The sequence below is a fragment of the Balaenoptera borealis genome (genome assembly GCF_965194805.1).
Source record: "Balaenoptera borealis genome assembly, chromosome: 15".
Classification (NCBI taxonomy): domain Eukaryota; kingdom Metazoa; phylum Chordata; class Mammalia; order Artiodactyla; family Balaenopteridae; genus Balaenoptera; species Balaenoptera borealis.
In genome coordinates this window covers 26,266,023-26,289,404 of record NC_138871.1, presented here as the reverse complement: position 1 = coordinate 26,289,404, position 23,382 = coordinate 26,266,023, and the positions used below count along the sequence as shown (strand labels likewise).

Genomic DNA, 23,382 nt, shown 5'->3' with positions numbered 1-23,382 from the left:
TCTCCTTTCCACAGGCTGCAGGTTCATAGTTCCCTTTGTTTTTGGTGTCTGTCCCCAGTTGCTAAGGTTGGTTCAGTGGGTTGTGTAGGCTTCCTGGTGGAGGAGACTAGTGCCCATGTTCTGGTGGATGAGGCTGGATCTCATCTTTCTGGTGGGCAGGTCTACATCTGGTGGTGTGTTTTGGGGTGTCTGTGGCCTTATTATGATTTTAGGCAGCCTCTCTGCTAATGGATGGAGTTGTGTTCCTGTCTTGCTAGTTGTTTGGCATAGGGTGTCCAGCATTGTAGCCTGCTGGTCGTTGAGTGCTGCTGGGTCTTGGCACTGAGATGGAGATCTCTGGGAGATTTTCGTCGTTTGGTATTACATGGAGCTGGGAAGTCTCTTGTGGACCAGTGTCCTGAACTTGGCTCTCCCACCTCAGATGCACAGCACTGACACCTGGCTGGAGCACCAAGAGCCTGTCCTGCACATGGCTCAGAACAAAAGGGAGAAAAAAAGAAAGAAGAAAGAAAGAAGAAGATAAAATATGGTAAAATAAAATAAAAATAAAGTTATTAAAATAAAACATAATTATCAAAAAAAATTTTTTTAAATAATAAAAAAGAAAGAAAGAAGAGAGCAACAAAACCAAAAAACAAATCCACCAATGATAACAAGTGCTAAAAACTATACAAAAACAAAACAAAACAAAAAAACGGATAGATGGACCCCTAGGACAAATGGTAAAAGCAAAGCTATACAGACAAAATCACACACAGAAGCATACACATACACACTCACAAAAAGAGAAAAGGGTAAAAAATATATATATATAGTTGCTCCCAAAGTCCACCTCCTCAATTTGAGATGATTCTTTGTCTATTCAGGTATTCCAGAGATGCAGGGTACATCAAGTTGATTGTGGAGATTTAACCCGCTGCTCCTGAGGCTGCTGGGAGAAATTTCCCTTTCTCTTCTTTGTTCGCAGAGCTCCTGGGGTTCAGCTTTGGATTTGGACCCGCCTCTGCATATAGGTAGCTTGAGGGCGTCTGTTCTTCACTCAGACAGGACGGGGTTAAAGGAGCAGCTGCTTCGGGGGCTCTGGCTCACTCAGGCCGGGGGTGGGAGTGGTATGGACTGCAGGGAGAGCCTGTGGCGGCAGAGGCAGGTGTAACGTTGCATCAGCCTGAGGCATGCCGTGTGTTCTCCCGGGAAAGTTGTCCCTGGATCATGGGAGCCTGGCAGTGGCGGGCTGCACAGGCTCCCAGCAGGGGAGGTGTGGATAGTGACCTGTGCTTGCACACAGGCTTCTTGGTGGCTACAGCAGCCACCTTAGCGTCTCATGCCCGTCTCTGTGGTCCGTGCTGATAGCTGCGGCTCGCGGCCATCTCTGGATCTCCTTTAAGCGGTGCTCTTAATCCCCTCATTTCACGCACCAGGAAACAATGAGGGAAGAAAAAGTCTCTTGCCTCTTTGGCAGCTCCAGACTTTTTCCTGGACTCCCTCCCAGCTAGCTGTGGTGCACTAGCCCCCTTCAGGCTGTGTTCACGCAGCCAACCCCAGTCCTCTCCCTGGGATCCGACCGAAGCCTGAGCCTCAGCTCCCAGTACAACCAGTCCCGGTGGGTGATCAGACAAACCTCCTGGGCTGGTGAGTGCTGGCCAGCATTGGTCCTCTGTGCGGGAATCTCTCCGCTTTGCCCTCTGCACCCCTGTTGCTGCACTCTCCTCTGTGACTCCGAAGCTTCCCCCCTCCGCCACCCGCAGTCTCTGCCCACAAAGGGGCTTCCTAGTCTGTGGAAACCTTTCCTCCTTCACAGCTCCCTCCCACTCGTGCAGGTCCTGTCCCTATTCTTTGTCTCTGTTTTTTCTTTTTTCTTTTGCCCTACCCAGGTACGTGGGGAGTTTCTTGCCTTTTGGGAGGTCTGAGTTCTTCTGCCAACGTTCAGCGGGTGTTCTGTAGGAGTTGTTCCACATGTAGATGTATTTCTGATGTATTTGTGGGGAGGAAGGTGATCTCCAGTCTTACTCTTCCGCCATCTTGAAGCTCCTCCCCCGAGCTTGTTATTTTTTAAAGAGAGGGGCTTGCATGGTATCTCTGAGTGGGCTGCTGAGATGCCATGTCACCTACTCTGCTTATCCGTGTGGTCATAGTTCTGCACTGTTCTTCACTCCCATTGTGACAACTCCCACTGGAACATTAGGATCAACACAAGGGTATTCCAGAGTTGGCAGAATGCCCACCATGGTTAGGGATGTGGGATCTTCAGATCAGAGAGGACAGAAGGATAATGACATAAGGAGTCCATGGTGGAGTCCCATGATTGGCTCCCATAATCAGATCGGGAGCTCCTCTGGTGGGAACAGAGGTGATTGTATGTATGATGAGTACAATTGTATGAGAAGTCCCCATTTTCACGTCCACATATTCTAATGTGTGTCTTCTTTCTTTGAATCTACAACCCAAACACCCAGGCACAGGAAAGTCATGCTCATGGCATTGGCTCCTGGGACACATTAAAGTGGCATCGCCACCTGCTGGCAGAGGGCATTTGGCTTTAGTGTTGGATACTTCATTCATTTCAATCCGTAACCTGTGCCTTTTTATAGAGTCCTCCAGAGGGCAGCCGAAAGCAGTCCTGTGGTCCAAAAGTGGAACCTGGAGAGAGGTGAGGGTAGAGGTAGTGGTGGTCAGATTCAACTGAGACTACTGAGGGACTGCGTTTTGATTTGGGAGGATTTAAACTCAACAATAAACCCAACTGAAAAATCAACAATTGAAAGAGGGTTAAAGAATTTGGAACTTCACAACCTAAAAAAGTAAGGATGTCCATCTGATATGAGAAAACTTAGAAGTTTGTGGAAGTCAGTCAATGAGACAGGAAAACATTTTCTGTGAGTGATTGTATGTGCGTTGCCACTGAGAAAAACATTGGGCTTAAGATTTTGTTGTCTTTCGACAACATTTGGTGTGGTAAAACATCAAGAGTTCTTTCCAGCATCTCTACTTTGACATTCCTCCCACTGGACTGTGGTGAACCTCTGTCTACCCCTCTGGACTGTAAGTTTTTTGAGGGCAGGGACCATGTGCTATTGAAATTTATATTTCCAATCCCCCACAGTGTGCCTGCTACATCATGGCAAATATTCAGTGGATGAAGTTGAATTATCAGCTGTCAAGTCCTTATAGGTATAAAATAAGCAGAAAAGTGCTGCCTCTCTTTTTGAGATAGTGTTCAGGTTGTCCCCAAATTTCTGAGGTCAACCCAGAATCATGTTTATAATCATCCATAACAGCATCTCTTTTTGACTATCTGGACCAGCCTAGGTGGCTGCCATGTTTCAGGAATAGTTATTGTCCCTTAGGACACTTCTGCCAAAACAGGTACTCCTCCAGGCTGTGGTTATGGAAAAAGAGGGCAATGGGCATGGGTCAATGAGTCAGAAAAGGGCAGAGGAGCACAGCCAAATTCAGAATGAGCTTTCTGGGCAGTGAGCATGCACTGCCTGGCCTCTTCATGCACTAACATTCTTCTTTAAATTCATGTATTGGCATGGTTAGGAGATGACAGCACTGGAACCTGGCATCCCTCTGGAGTCTGCTGTTCTCCCAGCCCAGCCTAGTGGCTGGATCTCTTGCTTCAGCTGCTTCTTTTGAGTGTTGGCACTAATTCAGGAGTCCTGCTCTGAAAGTCCTCTTAATTTCAGAAAATGGGTGAGTGGGAGGTGAGGTTAGGGGGTGAAAGAAAAGAGTGGGTGAGTGAGTACATGAAGTGGGCAAGAGGGTACTTGAGATAGGAAAAGAGAATTTGTTAGGGATGGTGGGTTTTCACTATTACACCAAATACGTTCTTTATTAAAATGTGTACTAAGAAGCCATCCAGAATAGTGAGATTAAAACCTAGATATTTCAGCAGGGAGTATGTTAGGAGGAGAGGGTTTCTAGGAATGAAAATAATGTTGGACTAAAGAGTGGAGTACAAAAGGATACTGGACATAAAAAGAAGAGGAAAGAGACAAAGGACATGTGAACACAATGCAGAGCACTTGGGTTTGAATCTGTCTGTGTGAAAATCTCTGAAGCTCGTGGAATAGATGCTGCTAACATGCCAGCAGACAGTGGCGGAGCAAGGGTAGCACCCCTGGTGGGGCTCATGTCATTGCTGATACACTTTTTCACTTGTTTCTAATTAGCAGCCTTTTCTCCTTGCTAGCTGCACTGCTTGAGAAAGAAGCCAGAACCAAAGGTTGAATTTTATGTTGAATTTGGTGTTCATGAGATGTGCCCTTCCATGCCTCATTCCACTTCCTCCCTGTTTTCCTAATTGGTAAAGATAAATGAGGGTGTCTCAGAACATTGCCTGTGGAGATCAGGAAAGCAGTTTCTGCAGTCAAGTGCTCCCTTCACCTTTGAAGATGGAGAGGAACGCTCTTGGTGTGTCCCTACCTTGCCTGACTCTGTTTGAGGCCTTGACTGAAACCCCCTCTTGGGTTCCAGAGCTGAGGAAATCCATTTATTCATGAAAAGAATCTGAGGCAGCTATGCAGGGAGAATTACCAAAGCCAGACTGGCCCCTAAAGCTAAGCACATTCAGCGTGTATGAGGTCACATGTGCTTACACAGGACTAAATGAAAACGTGCTTGCATTTCCACAAGAATATCAATACTCCACAGCTGATATTATTTGTTGACCTGTAACTAAGGTTAGTCTTTCTTCAGCTAACAAATACTCATCTTTCCATGGAAGAGTGAGCACACCCCTTAATCATGAATTTGGTGTTTTTACTGCCACAAACATCTTTAAGGATGTTCTACAGCTTTAACACATCTGGACGCCTGAGGTGAATTATGATTTTGTTCCAAAGTTGTTTCAAGTTTCATGGCAGCCACTCTGGTTCTCCCAGGGCTCACCTACCTCTCAGTGTGCTCTGAAGACCTCAGGGCTCCTCACCTCTCTCCCATAAACAATTTATTTTCTCTCCTTCTCTAGAGAGTGGAGGATGAATGATTTCTTCTGAGAAGATTCAGGTTTTGCACCCTTTATTACACACACACACAGTGTTTTACATATGATTTGTGGAGACCTTGAAGTGAAGTTGTGGATTTCTTGAAGCTTATCCAGGCACCTCAGTTTAAGATGCCTTAGTTTAAACAGAAACATCTTTATTATTTGTTTCTGATACTCATCGTGTTGCGAAGCTATCTAGATTCTCCTCAAAACTTCCTCTTTTAACGCAGACGTAGAGAATGGACTTGAGGACACGGGGAGGGGGAGGGGTAAGCTGGGACGAAGTGAGAGAGTGGCAAAGACATATATACACTACCAAATTGTAAAATAGATAGCTAGTGGGAAGCAGCCGCATAGCACAGGGAGATCAGCTCAGTGCTTTGTGACCACCTAGAGGGGTGGGTTAGGGAGGATAGGAGGGAGACACAAGAGGGAAGAGATATGGGGATATATGTATATGTATAGCTGATTCACTTTGTTATAAAGCAGAAACTAACAAACACACAATTGTAAAGCAATTATACTCCAATAAAGATGTTAAAAAAAAAACTCCCTCTTTTATAGGCTTTACAATCTTTGTCATCGCAAGTTTGCTGACAGCTGCTCATCACTCTTTTGAGGATGCATGCCTGAGGGGTGAGGTGGTACAGGGTGGCCCCTACTTCCTGGGCTTCCGTTTAGGTTGCCCGGGCTCACAGAGATTAACCATTGAAGTTTCTAATACTGCCAAGGGTTTCCTGATGTGTGTTTTCAAACAGAGGGGGCTGGACCGAAGCTCTGGTGGCAGCTGTGGTAGTGATGGTACAGATCTCCCTTCAGGAGAGGCCCGGCAGTGGGCGTGCCATCAGCTGCCTGCCTCCAGCTGCTGTGTCTTCAGGGACCACCACAGTGTTCAAGAGCAGACCACCCTCTCCCCGGAGAGCTCCCAGTCAGTGACCCAGCATGTTGAGGGTACCAAGCCTGGCCATTTCTGCCCACTGGGGCTTTTCTCTGGGCACCCTTTGCACACTGGTGGGCCAGCTGAGACTTTCTCAGGGCTGCACCTCATATGGAAGCTCCTCCTGCCCAATCTTCCCCTCACTTTTTCACAGGTGTCAGATCTGCATAGTGGTCTCAAGGCCTCCCCTGCTTACCTTCCTCACCCCTTATCTTTCCCAAGTGTTCCCTCAATAAATCTCTTGCACTTCTGACTCTGTCTTGGTGTCTGCTTCTAGGAGGATCTGAACTGACACAGCTCTACTCATAGGTGACACTGTTGGTCACGTCACACAATCCCATATTACCTTCCCAGATCCCTACCTGGAAATAGTTCCCACATCTTGCCAACCCATTTTGTCATAGAGATAGGAGTTTTCTGGGTGTTGGGTTCCATTCTTTGGTCTATGCAATTTATTAAGATTCATAGTACCACCCCATTCAGCATCTTGTAGGGTGCTTAGTTTCCCTGAAGATGAGACAGAGGCATGAGACAGTTAAAAACATACTTTATTTCTGTATGGAGATTCTTTCCATGATCTCAGGTTGGAAAACATAGAAACTTCAAGAACTACTCCTCTCCACTTACATGATTCTTCCTGAAACCAGGTCAATAAGGTTAGCTCCCAAGTCCCCTTTTCCAAGGGTTCCACTCAGTCCTTCCAAGAGAAAGGACATTCCAGTATGTCTTAGCACTCCAGTGGGAGGTGAGGAAGACAAGGACCCCTATCCTTTAGTTCTTGCCATATAGTGTCCCTCCCCAACCCTCAATTGCTATGGTACTACTGTGAATCCATTATATACATCAGCTTCTCTCTGTGAAAGAATGAGGAGGAATCAGCACAATACAAATAGCTCATTGACAGCAACTGGATCCCACATTTTGTAAGTAACATAACAGTGATAGCCCCACGATGCCTTATATTCTATTACTACTGAACAGAATATCAAGGAAAAACACTTAGGAGATAAACACAGGATGACAGATTTCTATAAGAATGAGACCAATGCACAGTGCAGATCATGGTGTTTCTCACACATGGGAGGAGACAACAAATTCATAAGTTAAATGGGTGTTGCAGAGTGGGTCAGAGTAAGGCTTGCTGGGCTCTCTCAGAGGAAATGTTCTGCCATATTTGAAACTGTCTACTCCTATTATGTGCAGTGATGATGCTGTCCAAACGCATCCCTTCAGTTCCCCTGGATTGGCTGGTGCTCTCTTTGGAATTATCTCAGAGAGGTCTCATTGCAAAAGGCTATCTTAAGGTCTTTGGCCCGATTACCCATGTTGAGTGTGGGTCTTTTAGAATCCTGTGGAAAATCTGCTTCTCAACTGCCTCCATGCCTGCGGGGCAGCCTAGACCCACTAAGACTGGTGAGTTAACAATGGCCTGTCGGTAGGCTCCTCAAGAACAGAAGGAGCTGTGTGTCCCCAGCTCAGGGCCAAGTCCAGAGCAAGTGCTCAATAATCCTTGTTGAATTCAACTCTAACCTCTTCCATAGAGGGGATGTCCCCTACTCATTAACACTTTCTTCTTAGGTACTTCTCATAATCATGCCAGTTCTTTACATCCCTCTGAAGTGAATAATCCATACATGGCATGATTCTTTATCAGAAGTAAGACTAATGCTTTGGGCACTGACTTTTGTTGTCCCTAAATTATGTGTTCCATTCATATATTTGCACTGAGCTGGTTTTCTTAGTTTATTTAATCCTTCTCATGCTGCTTTGGAGGATATGACTGTCAGGTCTTTCTGGCTTATACTGTTGCTATATAGCTTCTTCCTGGCCTGTCAGTGTCCTGGTAGGGTTAGGGCCAGCACAGTTGGTAAAGGCTGTAAACCCTATGTGCAGCACGGTTCTCCCTCAACATGATGGATGCAGAATATGTGCATGCATTCTTTGAACCACGAAGAAGGCATTTATGGTATACATGAGGTTTCTGCTTTCAGCCACATCTGGACAAAGCACAGATCTGGGAGACTGAAAGAAACTGCACACTCACCTGCTGTAACCCCCAAACTGTGTCAGGGCACGAAGCTTTAAGTTCATGACTCTCTGTCAACTGACTCTTCTGTAGGGTTGATTGATCATCCCACCTCTTTTAGACAGGAGGCCAGCAAAGCTGGTGGCAGGAAGGGGAGATTCAGAGAGTCTAAAGGGAAGATGCAAGGTGGTCTCTTCCCACAAGTGTTGTTGCAGGGTGCAGCCTCCTCAGTCACTGTGCATCTGAGCTCATGCCTTATGCTAGTATAAAGCTAAAAATCTAGGTGAGTGCCCCGCCCTAAGATACCCAAAAGGCCAGAGCAGGGAGCCTACATGTTTTTCTTCCCTGGTGGCATTCTCCAGCTGGGAGACTTAGCCTGTTAAAGCCTGATAGAGAGATGTAGGATTTGACACGAAGTCCTCTGCTCCGTCAAAGGCCAAAATCTTCAGGAGAAGCAAAGTGCTCACAGTTTTAGGATAAATCAGAGAAAGTCATATGTGGATACTGATACATGGTCTTAGCAGTTACTACATCTCTAGCAGCCAGGTGTTAATTTGCTGGACTTACTGCTTCTATTCTTCCTGAGACTACAAATTTTTGGTTGAACAAAAAAAAGACTGACACAATCATTGAACCAATGAATGTTAAAATTCAAAAGGACCCCTAGATGATGTAGTTCAGCTCATAGTTTTACAAATAAGGAAAGAGAGGATCAGATAGATTAAGTATTGCACAGTTCTCCTGAGTCTTGGTTCATAACAGACATTAGCTAGTATCAGTGGCCATATTCTATCTGCATTGATTGCTCAGGACAGTCACTGGGGACATAATGCAGATAAACTTGAGGCTCTCAATCCCATAATGCACTGAGATATTGAGATGCCAAAAAGGGGCAGAAGTATGCCTTCTTTTCATGGGTGCTTAGAAGAGAGTGTTACATCGTTCATTCAGATTTTATGTGGTTCCTCCTTTTGTTCACCTTATCAAGCAGAGGCTGATGGAGTATGAGCCACCAGCTAAAGGAAAATAACCTAAGCAAGACTGAGAACACCTTTATTGAAATAAGACAGCAGCTCTAGGAAAACAGATCAGTTGGACCTGTTGCTGCATTGCAGGAATTACCCTGAAATGAGTGCCAACATACAATTAAAGTTAATTCTAGAATCTTGGAATGGATTGTAGAGAAAATCGAGTCTAACCTTCCCATTGTACAGGCTCAGAGAAGTTCGATGATTTGTTTTGGGTCACACAGCATGTGGGTGGCAAAGACATAGAAGAATGCAGGTTTTTGACTCCAGAATGGAATGTTTTTCCTAAACTATTCTGACCCTTTCACAAGCCCCAAGAGTGTTTCTTATGGTCTCTATATTGAGGATTTATCCATGCATGAAATGAAGCAAGACAAAGACAAAGGTGACTGTGCCTACTGAAGGCCCTGTAGTCTAGGAGAGCATGTTGGAGTAGAAGCTGAAGTTCTCCATCATGGTCTTAGAGTCGCTGCGAGAGGAGTCATTGGAGGTCTTGTCCAGGGATGAAGGCATGGCCTTAGGGCCTTCCTCCAGGTCTTCCTCATGGGTCCCCACCACTGTGGAGACCGTGGTCTCCAGGCGGCTGACTTTATACACACTGCCCTGCGTCTGGAGGTACCTAGTGGATTTCATTTCGAGCCCCTCATAGTCACCAGCACTGATGAAAGGGCAGCACCGAAAGGCATGCTTGAAGCCCAGACGAAATCTGAAGAGAGAGTGGAAGGAGAGGTAATCCTTGAGTATGACCTGCTTTCAGAGGGTGTTCCCACCATTGCGGTAGCTCTTTAATATGTGGACAAACCCAAATGAGACACTGTGTTATTATTTTTTAAAATTAATTGACAGCTGAAGATGCTAAGGGCAAAAAGATTCAAAGGTTAGTGATCAAGGTCAAATCCAGGACTAGAACACAAGTTCATGTCAAATGCATGTCTGTACTTAGGGTGGCTGTTGAAATATGCTGCCTCCACTGGTTCAGGGTCAGCTGATTTTGGGTCAGTTCAACATCAGTAAAAACATTCACCAAGTGTTTACTATATGCACAATACTGTGTCAAGACTCAGTCCTTTCCTTCAAGTAGCCCACTGATTTTCTGCCAATCATATCCCTTCAGAATTAGCTTTTGGGAGATTAAACTTAGAAATGTTTACGTATGTTGTGAGGCTCCTAGAAGAAAGATAAATCCATGAGTTAGACAAACAAGACCATTTGGACAAGTCCCATGGAATAACTGTCCCCAAATTCATAGCACCTGAGTGTCTCATTCAGAGAAGGCATGTTATAGGCTGATAACTGTTGGCTATAAATGTGACACGCCTTTTTCCCCTCCCCCTCCTTCTCCTGCCTCCTTTTTCACAGAGGCTGAGGTGGTGCTCCAAATGAGTGAGCTGCCACTATGGCATACCATCTCCCTCTTGGGGACTCTGCACATAGTGGTGAATTCCCTATTGCTGAATACCATTCTAGATGGCTCTACCTTCTCTTACTTGTCTGAGGTTGGCTTCCACTTCAGGGAAGGCTCTTCTGGCCCCTGTGGCCAAGTAAAGGCAGAATCAGGTCTCTGAGGCTCTGACTTCTTTTTGCTTACCCTGTCCTGCTGGAAGTGCTGGAAGAAACTGGACAAAGCTGCCCAGATTTTATGATGGGATGGGAAGAAGAAAATTAGAGACCAGAGAAGGGAAAAGATGCCATGTGGTGGATAATTATTCTAGTGGCATCAATTTCTCTCTTTCTCTCTTGTTCTCTCTCAGTCTCTCTCTCACTATCACTCTCTGACTCATTCACTCTCTGACTCTCTCTCTCTCTCTGATTCTCTTTCTCTCTGTCTGCATGGACAGCCCTCTGTGCATGGAATCCATAGAGCAGATTGAGCAATTCATGAGCTTGATCCAGCTTGCAACCTGCTTTATATGTATTAATCACAGAGGGTTTTTTATCTGTCCCTGCATCCCACCCTCTACTACTGACTTAGTAACGAATGTTTAAAAGTTAGAAGATTTCACATAAAAACATGGATTTCTGGTTCATCTTGGAAAAGAAAAAAAAAGTCTCCTCAGAGCTCATATTCCTGCATGGTGACAAGAAGACCATTTGTCTGTGTAGTCCCCAAGTAGCCAACCTAAATGAGGAAAGCCAGCTGTGAGACAAGAGGGAGTGGTAAAGGCTACAGAGAACTAATCATCACATGGTTCAGTCAGCGGATTGAACAGTGTGATGATTAGTTTCTTGTCCTGGAGTATGGGGGATGGGGTTCTTACCTGTCATTGAGGCAGCAGTAGATGATGGGGTTGTACATTGTAGAGCTCATGGCCAGCCACATGATGGCCAGGTAAACCTGCTGAATAAACTTCTCCAGGTAGAGATCAGGGTTGATGTAAGGCAGGAGGAAGAAGATGTGGAAAGGCAGCCAGCAGATGGCAAAGGTGCATACAACAACAATCATCATCTTAACCACCTGGCAAGAGGGTGAGACAGGTGAGACCACCAGCACATCCTCCCTTTCTCATGGTTATTTTCTGTCTTATCCTGCCCCCTGACTGTGCACAGTGTGATATGGGGTGTAAAGTAATTATAATAACACCTTTCAAGGTGGAGGAAGGACCATTTATATGTGGTACCAAAGGACTTTGGTTATGTCAGTGATTCTCAGAGGGTGGCCCCAGGACCAGCAACATAACCATAACAGAACTTGTCAGAAATGCAAATCCTTAGACCCCATTCCAGACTAATTGAATCAGAAACTTTGAGTGTGGGACCCAGAATTCAGACTTTGACAAGCCCTTCTGATTATTCTGATGTGCACTCATGTTTGAGAACTACTGTGTTATACCATACTTCTGGGCAATGACTGGAGAAACCAAGGGAGACCAGATTAATGAGCAAAGGGGTATGGGTGTTCAGGAGGAAAAGACCCAGGAATGAGGAGGAAGCAGCAGAGGGAAAGGGGCCATGAACCAGAGCAGGCTTCTAGGTTTGAAGACTCGGGGGAGGAAAAGAGAAGGGGTGGGATTTGGACAGCTGCAGTAAGGGAGTGTCAGATGTTTAAAGGGGATATTCATAAAATGGTTTTATGAATACTGGGTGATATAACCCATTCCTTTTTTTTTAAATCAGTCATCAATTTTATACACATCAGTGTATACATGTCAATCCCAATCGCCCAATTCAGCACACCACCATCCCTACCCCACCGCCATTTTCCCCCCTTGGTGTCCATATGTTTGTTCTCTACATCTGTGTCTCAACTTCTGCCCTGCAAACCAGTTCATCTGTACCATTTTTCTAGGTTCCACATACATGCGTTAATATACGATATTTGTTTTTCTCTTTCTGACTTACTTCACTCTCTATGACAGTCTCTAGATCCATCCACGTCTCAACAAATGACTCAATTTCATTCCTTTTTATGGCTGAGTAATATTCCATTGTATATATGTACCACAACTTCTTTATCCATTTGTCTGTAGATGGGCATTTAGGTTGCTTCCATGACCTGGCTATTGTAAATAGTGCTGCAATGAACATTGGGGTGCATGTGTCTTTTTGAATTACGATTTTCTCTGGGTGTATGCCCAGTAGTGGGATTGCTTAACCCATTCCTTTTTATTCCCAAGAAACCTTCAGAGAAAAAATGACCGAGGAGAGGTGTGGCCAAGATAGTGGAGTAGGAAGACACTGAGCTCACCTCCTCCCATGGGCACACCAACTAGTTACAGAACAACTATCAATGAGAACGACCTGAAGACTAGCAGAAAAGATTTTCTTGAACTAAAGATATAAATAAGGAATCACAATGAGATGGATGGGAGGGGCAGAGATGCAGTATAGTCAAGACCCATACCCCTGGGGATGTCACCCACAAATGCAAGGATGATCACAATTTCAGAGGTCCTCCCCAAGGAGCAAGAGGTCTGAGCCCCACATCAGGTTCCCCAGCTAGGGGGTCCTGCACCAGGAAGACAAACCCTCAGAATCTCTTGTTTTGAAGGCCAGCAGGGCTTGCACACAGGAGGGCTAGAGAGCTGTAGGAAACAGAGATTCTTCTCTTAAAGAGTGCACAAAAAATCTCACATGCTCTGAGTCCCAGCACAGAGGCAGTGATTTGAGAGGAGCCTGAGCCAGACCCACTTGCTGACCTTGAAGAGTCTCCTGGAGAGGAAGGAAGCAATTGGGACCATCCTTGGGGACAAAAACACCAGTGGCAGCCATTTTGGGGAACTCATTCTACCATGAGGACACTGGTTTTGGCAAATGCCATTTTGGAGTTCTTCTTCTAGCCTATTAGCTCTGGGAGGTTACCCACCCACCAGTGGGCTGGTACCAGCCCCAGGGCCCTCATAGACCCACAGCCAGCTGCCCCAGGACCTGGCCCTGTACACCAGTGGGCCAGCAGTCACAAGGCAGGGTCGGCAGTGAACTGGGCTGGGGGCCAACCTCACCTACCAGCATGCCCACAGTAGTCAGTCCCACCACAACAGAAGGGCCCACACAGCACACATAGGGGGCACCCCTATAGCATATAGCTCTGTTGATCAGAGGAGAGTGTGCTGCTGGGCCCCACAGGACAGCTCCAACACAAGACCACTTCTCCAAGATCAGAACATGTAAGCAACTTACCTAATGCATAGAAATAAGCACAGAGAAATAAATACACACAGTTTTTGGAGACAGAGGAATATGTTCTCAACAAAGGCACAAGACAAAACCTCAGAAAAAGAACTAAATGAGGTGGAGATAAGCAATCTACTTGAAAAAGATTTCAAAGTAATGATAATAATATGCTAAATGAACTTGAGAGAAGAATGGATAAACACAATGAGAATTTAAATAAAATTAGAAAATATAAGGAACCAAACAGAGCTGAAGAATACAATAACTGAAATAAAAAATTCACTAGAAGGAATCAGCAGTGGATTAGGTGATACAGAGGAGTGGATCAGCAAACTGGAAGACACCCAAGCTGAACAAAAAATTAAAAAAGAAAATAATTAACAAAAAATGAGTGTAGTTTAAGAGACTTCTGGGACAACCAAAGTGTACAAATATTTGCATCATAGGGGTCCAAGAAGGATAAGAGAGAGAGAAAGCATCAAAGAACTTATTTGAAGGAATAATAGCTGAAAAGTTCCCCAATCTGGGAAAGGAAACAGACATCCATGTCCAAGAAGCAAAAGAGTCCCAAACAAGATGAACCCAAAGCAGTCCACACCAATACACATTATATTAAAGATAAAGGGCTTCCCTGGTGGCGCAGTGGTTGAGAATCTGCCTACCAATGCAGGGGACACGGGTTCGAGCCCTGGCCTGGGAAGATCCCACATGCCGCGGAGCAACTAGGCCCGTGAGCCACAACTACTGAGCCTGCGCGTCTGGAGCCTGTGCTCCTCAACAAGAGAGGTCGTGATAGTGAGAGGCCTGTGCACCGCAATGAAGAGTGACCCCCGCTTGCCACAACTAGAGAAAGCCCTCACACAGAAACGAAGACCCAACACAGCCATAAATAAATAAATAAATAAATAAATAAAATTTAAAAAAAAAAAAGATAAAGAGAGAATATTAAGAGCAGCAAGAGGAAACAAATAGTGACATACATGGAACTCCCATAAGACTGTCAGCTGACTTTTCAGTAGAAATTTTGCAGGCCAGAAGGGAGTGGCACCATATATTCAAAGTGATGAAAGGATAAAACATGCAACCAAGAATACTCTAACTGGCAAGGCTATCATTCAGATTTGAAGGAGAGATAAAAATTTTAAGACAAGCAACAGCTAAAAGAATTCAGCACCATTTAACTGGCTTAACGAGAAATGTTAAGGGGACTTCTCTAAGGGGAAAAGAAAAGACCACAACCAGAAATATGAAAATTATGAGAGGAAAAATCTCATTGGTTAAAGCAAACATACAATAAAGTAGTAGATCAACCACTTATAAAGCTAGTAGGAAGATTAAAGACAAAAGTAGTAAAATCATCTATATCCACAATAAGTAGTTAAGGGATACACAAAACAAAAAGATGTAAAATATGATGTCAAAAACATTAAATGTGGGGGGGGGCAAATAAAAATGAAGGGTGGTTAGAATGTGTTCAGACTTAAGTGGTCACCAACTTAAAAATAATCACATGTGGGACTTCCCTGTGGTGCAGTGGTTAAGAATCTGCCTGCCAATGTGGGGGACACAGGTTCGAGCCCTGGTCTGGGAAGATCCCACATGCCACAGAGCCCATGCGCCACAACTACTGAGCCTGCACTCTAGAGCCTGTGAGCCACAACTACTGAGTTCGCATGCCGCAACTACTGAAGCCTGCGCACCTAGAGCCCATGCTCCACAACAAGAGAAGCCACCACAGTGAGAAGCCCTCACACCACAGCAAAGAGTAGCCCCCACAACCTGCAACTAGAGAAAGTCTGCATGCAGCAACAAAGACCCAATGCAGCCATAAAAAAAAAAAAATCACATGTGTATGTATATATAGTTTACTATATATAAACCTCATGGTAACCACAAACCAGAAAAATCTCTAATAGATACACATGAAAAAAGAGAAAGGAATCCAAACATAACATTAAAGGCAGACATTAAACCACAGGGGAAGAGAGCAAAAAAGAGAGAAGAATAAAGAACTATAAAAACAACCAGAAAACAATTAACAAAATGGCAATAAGTACATTACAGACCAATATAACTGATGAACATGGATGCAAAAATCCTCAACAAAATATTAGCAAACAGAATTCAACAATACATTAAAAGGATCATACACCATGATTGAGTGGAATTTATGCCTGGGATGCAAGGATGTTTCAACATCAGCAAATTAGTTAATGTGTTACATCACACTAACAAACTGAAGAAGAAAAATCATATGATCATTTTCATAGATGCAGAAAAATCTTTTGACAAAATTCAGTATTTTTTTATGATAAAAACTCTCAACAAAGTGGGTATAGAGGGAACATACCTCAACATATAAAGGCCATATGTGACAAACCCATAGCTAACATCATACTCAGTGGTGAAAAGGTGAAAGCATTTCCCCTAAGATCAGAAACAAGAAAAGGTTGCCCACTCTCACCCCTTTTATTCAATGTAGTATTGGGAGTTCTAGTCAAAGCAATCAGACAAGAAAAAGAAATAACAGATATCCAAATTAGAAAGGAAGACGTCAAACTGTCACTGTTTGCAGATGACAGGATACTATACATTGAATATCCTAAAGAAGCCACCAAAAAACCATTAGAACTAATAAACAAATTCAATAAAGTTTCAGGATATAAAACTAATATACAGAAATCTGTTGTATTTCTATATACTAACAATGAAATATCAGAAGGAGAAATTAAGAAAGCAGTCCCATTTACAATTGCACCAAAAAGAATAAAATACCTAAGAATAAACCTAACCAAGGAGGTAGACAACTTGTACTTGGAAAACTATAAGACAATGATAAAATAAATTGAAGGGTACACAAGCAAAAACCAAGATATAGCATGCTCACAGATTGGAAGAATTAATAATGTTAAGATTACCATACTACCCAAGGCAACCTACAGATTCAATGCAATCTATCAAAATACCAAAGGCAATTTCACAGAACTACAACAAATAATTCTAAAACATATACAGAAACACAAAAGACCCCAAATAACCATGACAATCTTGAGAAAGAAGAACAAAGCTGGAGGCATTATGCTCTTGATTTCAAAAACATACTAAAAGCTACAGTAATCAAAACAGTATGGTACTGGCACAAAACAGACACAGAGCTCAAAAGAACAGAATAGAGATCCCAGAAATAAACCCACACCCATATGGTCAATTAATCTATGACAAAGGAGGCAAGAATTACAGTGAGGAAAATAAAGCCTCTTCAACAAACCATGTTGGGAAAAGTTGACTGCTATATGCAAAAAAATAAAACTGGATTACATTCTCACATCATATGTAAAAATAAATTCAAACTGGAATAAAAACTTAAATGGAAGACCTGAAACCACAAAACTTCTAGAAGAAAACATAGGAAGCACCCTTTTTGACACTGGTCTTAGCATTTTTTTTAAATTTGTCTCCTCAGGCAAGGGAAACAAGAGCAAAAATTAACAAATAGGACTACATCAAAGTGAAAAGCTTTTGCACAGTGAAGGAAACTATAAACAAAACAAAAAGGCAGCTTACTGAATATTTGCAAATAATATATCTGATAGGGGATTAATATCTAAAATATACAAAGAACTCATATAACTCAACATCAAAAAAACCAAACAACTGCATTAAAAAATAGCAGGGACCTGAAGAGATGTTTTTCCAAATACGGCATGCAGATGGCCAAAAGGCACATGTAAAGATGCCCAACATCACTCGTCAAACCAAAACTGCAATGAGATATCACTTCACACGTGTCAGAATGGCTATATCACAAAGACAGCAGATAACAAGCATTGGCAAGGATGTGGAGAAAAATGAACCTTTGTAAACTGTTGGTGGAAATGTAAATTGGTGCAGCCACTCTGGAAAACAGTGTGGAGATTCCTCAACAAATTGAAAATAGAACTACCATATGATCCAGCAACTGCACCGCTGGGTATTTATCCAAAGGAAACAAAAACACTTTGAAAAGATACATGCACCCTGATGTTTATAGGAGCATTATTTACAATAGCCAAGATATGGAAGCAACCTAAGTGTCCATTGATAGAGGAATGGATATAAAAATATATTTTATATATATATATATATATACACACACACACATACAATGGAATATTACCCAGACACTAAAAAGTGAAATCTTGTCATTTGGGACAACATGGATGAATATAGAGGGTATTATCCTAAGAGAAAGTCAAATATCACATGATCTCACTTATATGTGGAATCTAAAAAACAAAACAAAGAAACAAACAAAACAAAAGCAGACTCATAAAGATGTAGAGAATAAAAGGGTGGTTGCCAGAAAGAAGGGGGATGGGCAGGTGGGTGGAATGGGTGAAGGGGATTAAGGGGTACAAACCTTAAATAAGTCATGGGGATGTAATAAGCAGCATAAGGAATATGGTCAGTAATATTTTAATAACTTTGTATGGGGACAGATGGTTACTAGAATTATTGTGGTGCTAGTGGATGCAAATGTCAAATCATTATGTAATATACCTGAAATTAACATACTATTGTAAGTCAACTGTATTTCAGTAAAAAAGAAAAGCTATCTAGCATCCACGCAATGAAATACTATGCAAAGAAGTACCAAAAGAGAAAAAAAAGAATGAGAAATCTCTTTCTATATTGATTTTTGAAGATTTTGTGGATATTGTTAAATTTAAAAATGAGGGGAAGAACAGCGTATATTTACTATTTGTGTAAGAAAGAAAAGAATATATATTTATTTGGCTTATAAATGCATTACAATATCTGAAAGGATTAACAACTGTGGTTATCATAGTGTGTGTGTATGTGTTTGTGTGTGTGTGTGTGTGTGTGTGTGTGTGTGTGTGTACACATACATTTGGGAACTGTGTAGATGGAGGACCTAGAAAGGAGGAAGCCCTTTCATGGTAAGACTCAATATATTTTTTGACTTTTAATTTTCAAATAATTTAAGACTCCCAAGAAGTTGTAAAAATAGGTCAGAGAGTTTCCAGGTACCCATCACACAGCTTCTCCCAATGATATCATCTTACATAACTATGCCACATGATCAAAATCAGGAAACTGATGATAGTGCAGTACTATTAACAGACTGCATTTGGATTTTGCCACTTTTTACATGCATTTTTTTTGTGTATAGTTCTATGAAATTTTATCATATGCAGAGATAAGTGAAAAACCCACAGCAATCAGGATACATAGCTGCTCCATCATCACAAAGAAACTCACTCATGCTATCCCTTTGTAGGCAGACTCTTCCCCCAGTACTAGTCCTGGCAACTCCTAGTCTGTTCTCCATCACCATAATTTTGTTTCTTTTAGTATTTTTTGATGTTTGAACCAAGTATATGTACTATTTTGTCAAATTTTAATAATAAAAGAGAACTGAATAACTCTTCATGCTTTTGTAGTTAAATATGTGTGTTTGTGTTTTAATGACTCGACAGTTTTCAATTAGCCTTAAGGCGAGAGTGAGGTGGCTTATGCCTGTAGAGGCAGGCCTAGGTTATGAAAACATTGAAGAAAGATCCCATCCCTCCCCTCCCCTCCCCTTTCCTCCACTCCCTTCTATTGTTCCCAGGACCCAGGGATGTTTTGTGCCTGCTGCCTCTGGGTCTCCTGAGGCTCTGGGGCTCATAAGCTTGCTGGTCTGTCACCTATGCCAGGATGGGTTAAGTGCTGCCTGTCCTTTGCTCACCTTGCGCTTGGCAGAGACTTGCTCGTGGTAACGGTCAGAGGAGTCCCCAGGGATCTCGCTGGCCCACAGTGTGATGCCCACTGCAGTGTACGCATAACCTATCACCAGCAGGGGGAGGAAGTAGATCAACACAGTCACACAGATGTGGTACCTGCAACAAGGTGGATGGGAGGGGTCAGTTCAAGAAATAATAGTGTTGGTCAAGCCTTGACAGTTACATTTCTCAGCATTTGCCATTAATAAGCTTTGATGATAAGGCTAGCCACCTGCATTGGATGGATGGGTGATAATGGATAAAGTAGAGAAAGCAAATCTCTTCAACTTATGTTTTTCTTGTGGACTTTTTCTGTAATGGAGATTCCTATTCAGAATGAAAAGAGAAGAAAAAACACCGATCAGAGGGAACTGAATCTGTTGTATACCTACGGCAATTTTAGTTGATGTTAAGTTCAATATTGCTTACCTCTCCCTCCAAAAGGAAAATGCAATCTTAGGCTGCATTAATGGAAGTATATTCTCTAGAATAAAGGCGGTGATTTTACTGCTCAATACATACTTGTCAGATTTAAACTTAGGGTCAGTTTTGGTGCAGAGACATAGACCAACTAGTACATTCAGATGAGAACCATCGTCATGGTTAATGAGACAGTCTATCCTAAATAACAAATGGCTTCACGGATATAAGTATAATTATCTTGGAGAGAGATAAGACTTATCCTAGAATTAGGATCAGTAGGTGAGAGCCACAAAGTTTAAGCTACTTCTAAGCCTGGTCCTTAAATATATATCTCCAGATGGAAGCTGTCTGGGTCTCTGAGTTACCACTTGGAGGACAGATACCAAATGATTTGAGTCTGATTGGAATATGAGAAAGAAACAAACCTTTGCAGTGTTAAACCACAGATTTTGAGGTTTCTTACAACAGCACAACTTATCCTATTCTGTTTAAGATGAAGCTCATTGTAAGTTGGACATTTTAATAAGTTATTTGAATTTTGAGAAAGAATATTTTTTCTCAGATGATCCTTGGCATGTCTGGCTAGTTATAGGCCTTTCCCCCTGATGTGAGTTTAATGCAAAGCCTCAGCATTCCTGATAATAATAATAATGAGAAGAGCTAATATTTTGAGGGGTTTACTCTAGGTCACTGTGTTCATAATAACATTAATGATAGTATTAATAGCTGAACTGGAAGTTAGATTTTATTGGGTGAATAGCACAGTGCCATGCACTTTACTGGCATTATCTTCTTTAATCCTCAAAACAAATGATTAGGTAGATACTATCATAATCCCATTTTGTAGATAAGGAAACCAAAGCTTAGAATTTAATTAACTTTCCTAAATTCACAGCTGGTAAAATGAGGAGCTGAGATTAGAACACAGGACTGTGACCACAGAATCAGCTTCTTGCCAATGGAGAAAAGTCAGCCACTGATATATATTTTTTAATTTTTAAATTTAATTTAATTTATTTTTTTATACAGCAGGTTCTTATTAGTTATCTATGTTATACATATTAGTGTATATATGTCAATCCCAATCTCCCAATTCATCCAACCACCACCATCACCACCACCACTTTCCCCCCTTGGTGTCCATATGTTTGTTCTCTACACTGTGTCTCTATTTCTGCCCTGCAAACCAGTTCATCTGTACCATTTTTCTGGGCTCCACATATATACGTTAATATACGATATTTGTTTTTCTCTTTCTGACTTACTTCACTCTGTATGACAGTCTCTAGATCCATCCACGTCTCTACAAATGACTCAATTTCATTCCTTTTAATGGCTGAGTAATATTCCATTGTATATATGTACCACATCTTCTTTATCCATTCATCTGTCAATGGGCATTTAGGTTGCTTCTATGACCTGGCTACTGTAAATAGTGCTGCAATGAACATCAGGGTGCATGTGTCTTTTTGAATTATGGTTTTCTCTAGGTATATGCCTAGTAGTGGGATTGCTGGGTCACATGGTAATTTTATTTTTATTTTTTAAAGGAACCTCCATACTGTTCTCCATAGTGGCTGTATCAATTTATATTCCCACCAACAGTGCAAGAGGGTTCCCTTTTCTCCACACCCTCTTCAGCATTTGTTGTTTGTAGATTTTCAGATGATGCCCATTTTAACTGGTGTGAGGTGATACCTCATTGTGGTTTTGATTTGCATTTCTCTAATAATTAGTGATGTTGAGCAGCTTTTCATGTGCTTCTTGGCCATCTGTATGTCTTCTGTGGAGAAATGTCTATTTAGGTCTTCTGCCCATTTTTTGATTGGGTTATTTGTTTTTTTTTAATATTGAGCTGCATGAGCTGTTTATATATTTGGAGATTAATCCTTTGTACATTGATTCATTTGCAAATATTTTCTCCCATTCTGAGGGTTGTCTTTTCTTCTTGTTTGTAGTTTCCTTGGCTGTGCAAAAGCTTTTAAGTTTCATTAGGTCCCATTTGTTTATTTTTGTTTTTATTTCCATTACTCTAGGAGGTGGATCAAAAAAGATCTTGCTGTGAGTTATGTCAAAGAGTGTTCTGCCTATGTTTTCCTCTAAGATTTTTATAGTGTCTGGTCTTACATTTAGGTCTCTAATCGATTTTGAGTTTATTTTTCTGTATGGTGTTAGGGAGGGTTCTATTTTCATTCTTTTACATGTAGCTGTCCAGTTTTCCCAGCACCACTTATTGAAGAGACTATCTTTTCTCCATTGTATATCCTTGCCTCCTTGGTCATAGATTAGTTCACCATATGTGTGTGGGTTTATCTCTGGTCTTTCTATCCTGTTATATTGATCTATATTTCTGTTTTTTTGCCAGTACCATATTTTCTTGATTACTGTAGCTTTGTAGTATAGTCTGAAGTCAGGGAGTCTGACTCCTCCAGCTCTGTGTTTTTTTCCCTCAAGACTGCTTTGGCTATTCAGGGTCTTTGTGTCTCCATACAAATATTAAGATTTTTTTGTTCTAGTTCTGTAAAAAAATGCCACTGGTAATTCGATAGGGATTGCATTGAATCTATAGATTGCTTTGGGCAGTATAGTCATTTTCACAATTTTGATTCTTCCAATCCAAGAACATGGTATATCTCTCCATCTGTTTGTGTCATCTTTGATTTCTTTCATCAGTGTCTTATAGTTTTCTGAGTACAGGTCTTTTACCTCCTTAGGTAGGTTTATTCCTAGGTATTTTATTCTTTTTGTTGCAATGGTGAATGGGATTATTTCCTTAATTTCTCTGTCTGATCTTTCATTATTAGTGTATAGGAATGCAAGAGATTTCTGTGCATTAATTTTGTATCCTGCAACTTTACCAAATTCATTGATTAGCTCTAGTCACCCAGTGATATTTTCTTCCACTATTTATGCTTATATTCTGCAATATTTTTTTCCAAAAAGGAAAACCCACTTACTCCCTCAATTTCTCCTTTATCAATAGTTTGTTTTCATGCACTTCTTTGCAGAGCCCCCAGCTTTACCACTTATTCTGCCTCCTCTGAATGCTAACATTTGCAACTTGAAGAAACTTGAAGAGTTCTTAAAGTAACAAGCCACAGATTCAGCAAAGCAGGGTGTTTAGTGCAAGCTGTTATGTACAGACAGGTTGTTCTGTGCAGACAGGCTGTTCCAGTCTTACTGGACTTTCAATGTTCACTTTGTCTCCTCTGGAAGACTTCTTGGGAGCCTCAGTTCTCTAGTCACCACAGCAGTGACTGCATACTGGTTTCCTACCTGATCTCAGTCCCTCTTCCTGTTTGCTGTATAGATACTGCTTGAAATCAAAATGTTTGGAGACTATGGTGTCAGGGAGATCCTGGGAACCTGCAGGTTGCACCTACTTCTTCTATCTGTAAGAACAGCCCTCCCTTTTGAAGACCAATACTTACTTGGTGATAAAAACATGTTAACTGAGCTTTGTGGGGTCTTTGCCTCAGAGCACTGAGCATCTTTTTGGAGTCAGGGATGTGATGGGAGAATACTGCAGTCAAGTCACAGATGCTCCTTACCTTGGACCAGTGGTTCTCAAACTTAAACCAGCCTCAGAATCACCTAGAGGGCTT

General features: G+C 42.1%; 1 protein-coding gene across 1 annotated transcript in view; it reads right to left on the bottom strand.

The window, feature by feature from the left end:
• Positions 1 to 6,455: 6,455 nt before the first annotated feature.
• TACR1 (tachykinin receptor 1) overlaps positions 6,456 to 23,382 on the bottom strand; it is a 312,928-nt gene continuing 296,001 nt past the window's right edge. The window contains exons 3-5 of the mRNA XM_082356996.1: positions 19,321 to 19,471; positions 11,237 to 11,433; positions 6,456 to 9,684 (exon numbers count right to left, since the gene is read on the bottom strand). Of these exons, the coding sequence (XP_082213122.1) occupies positions 9,393 to 9,684; positions 11,237 to 11,433; positions 19,321 to 19,471 (640 nt within the window). The 3' untranslated portion in view covers positions 6,456 to 9,392. The remainder of the gene's footprint in view (positions 9,685 to 11,236; positions 11,434 to 19,320; positions 19,472 to 23,382) is intronic.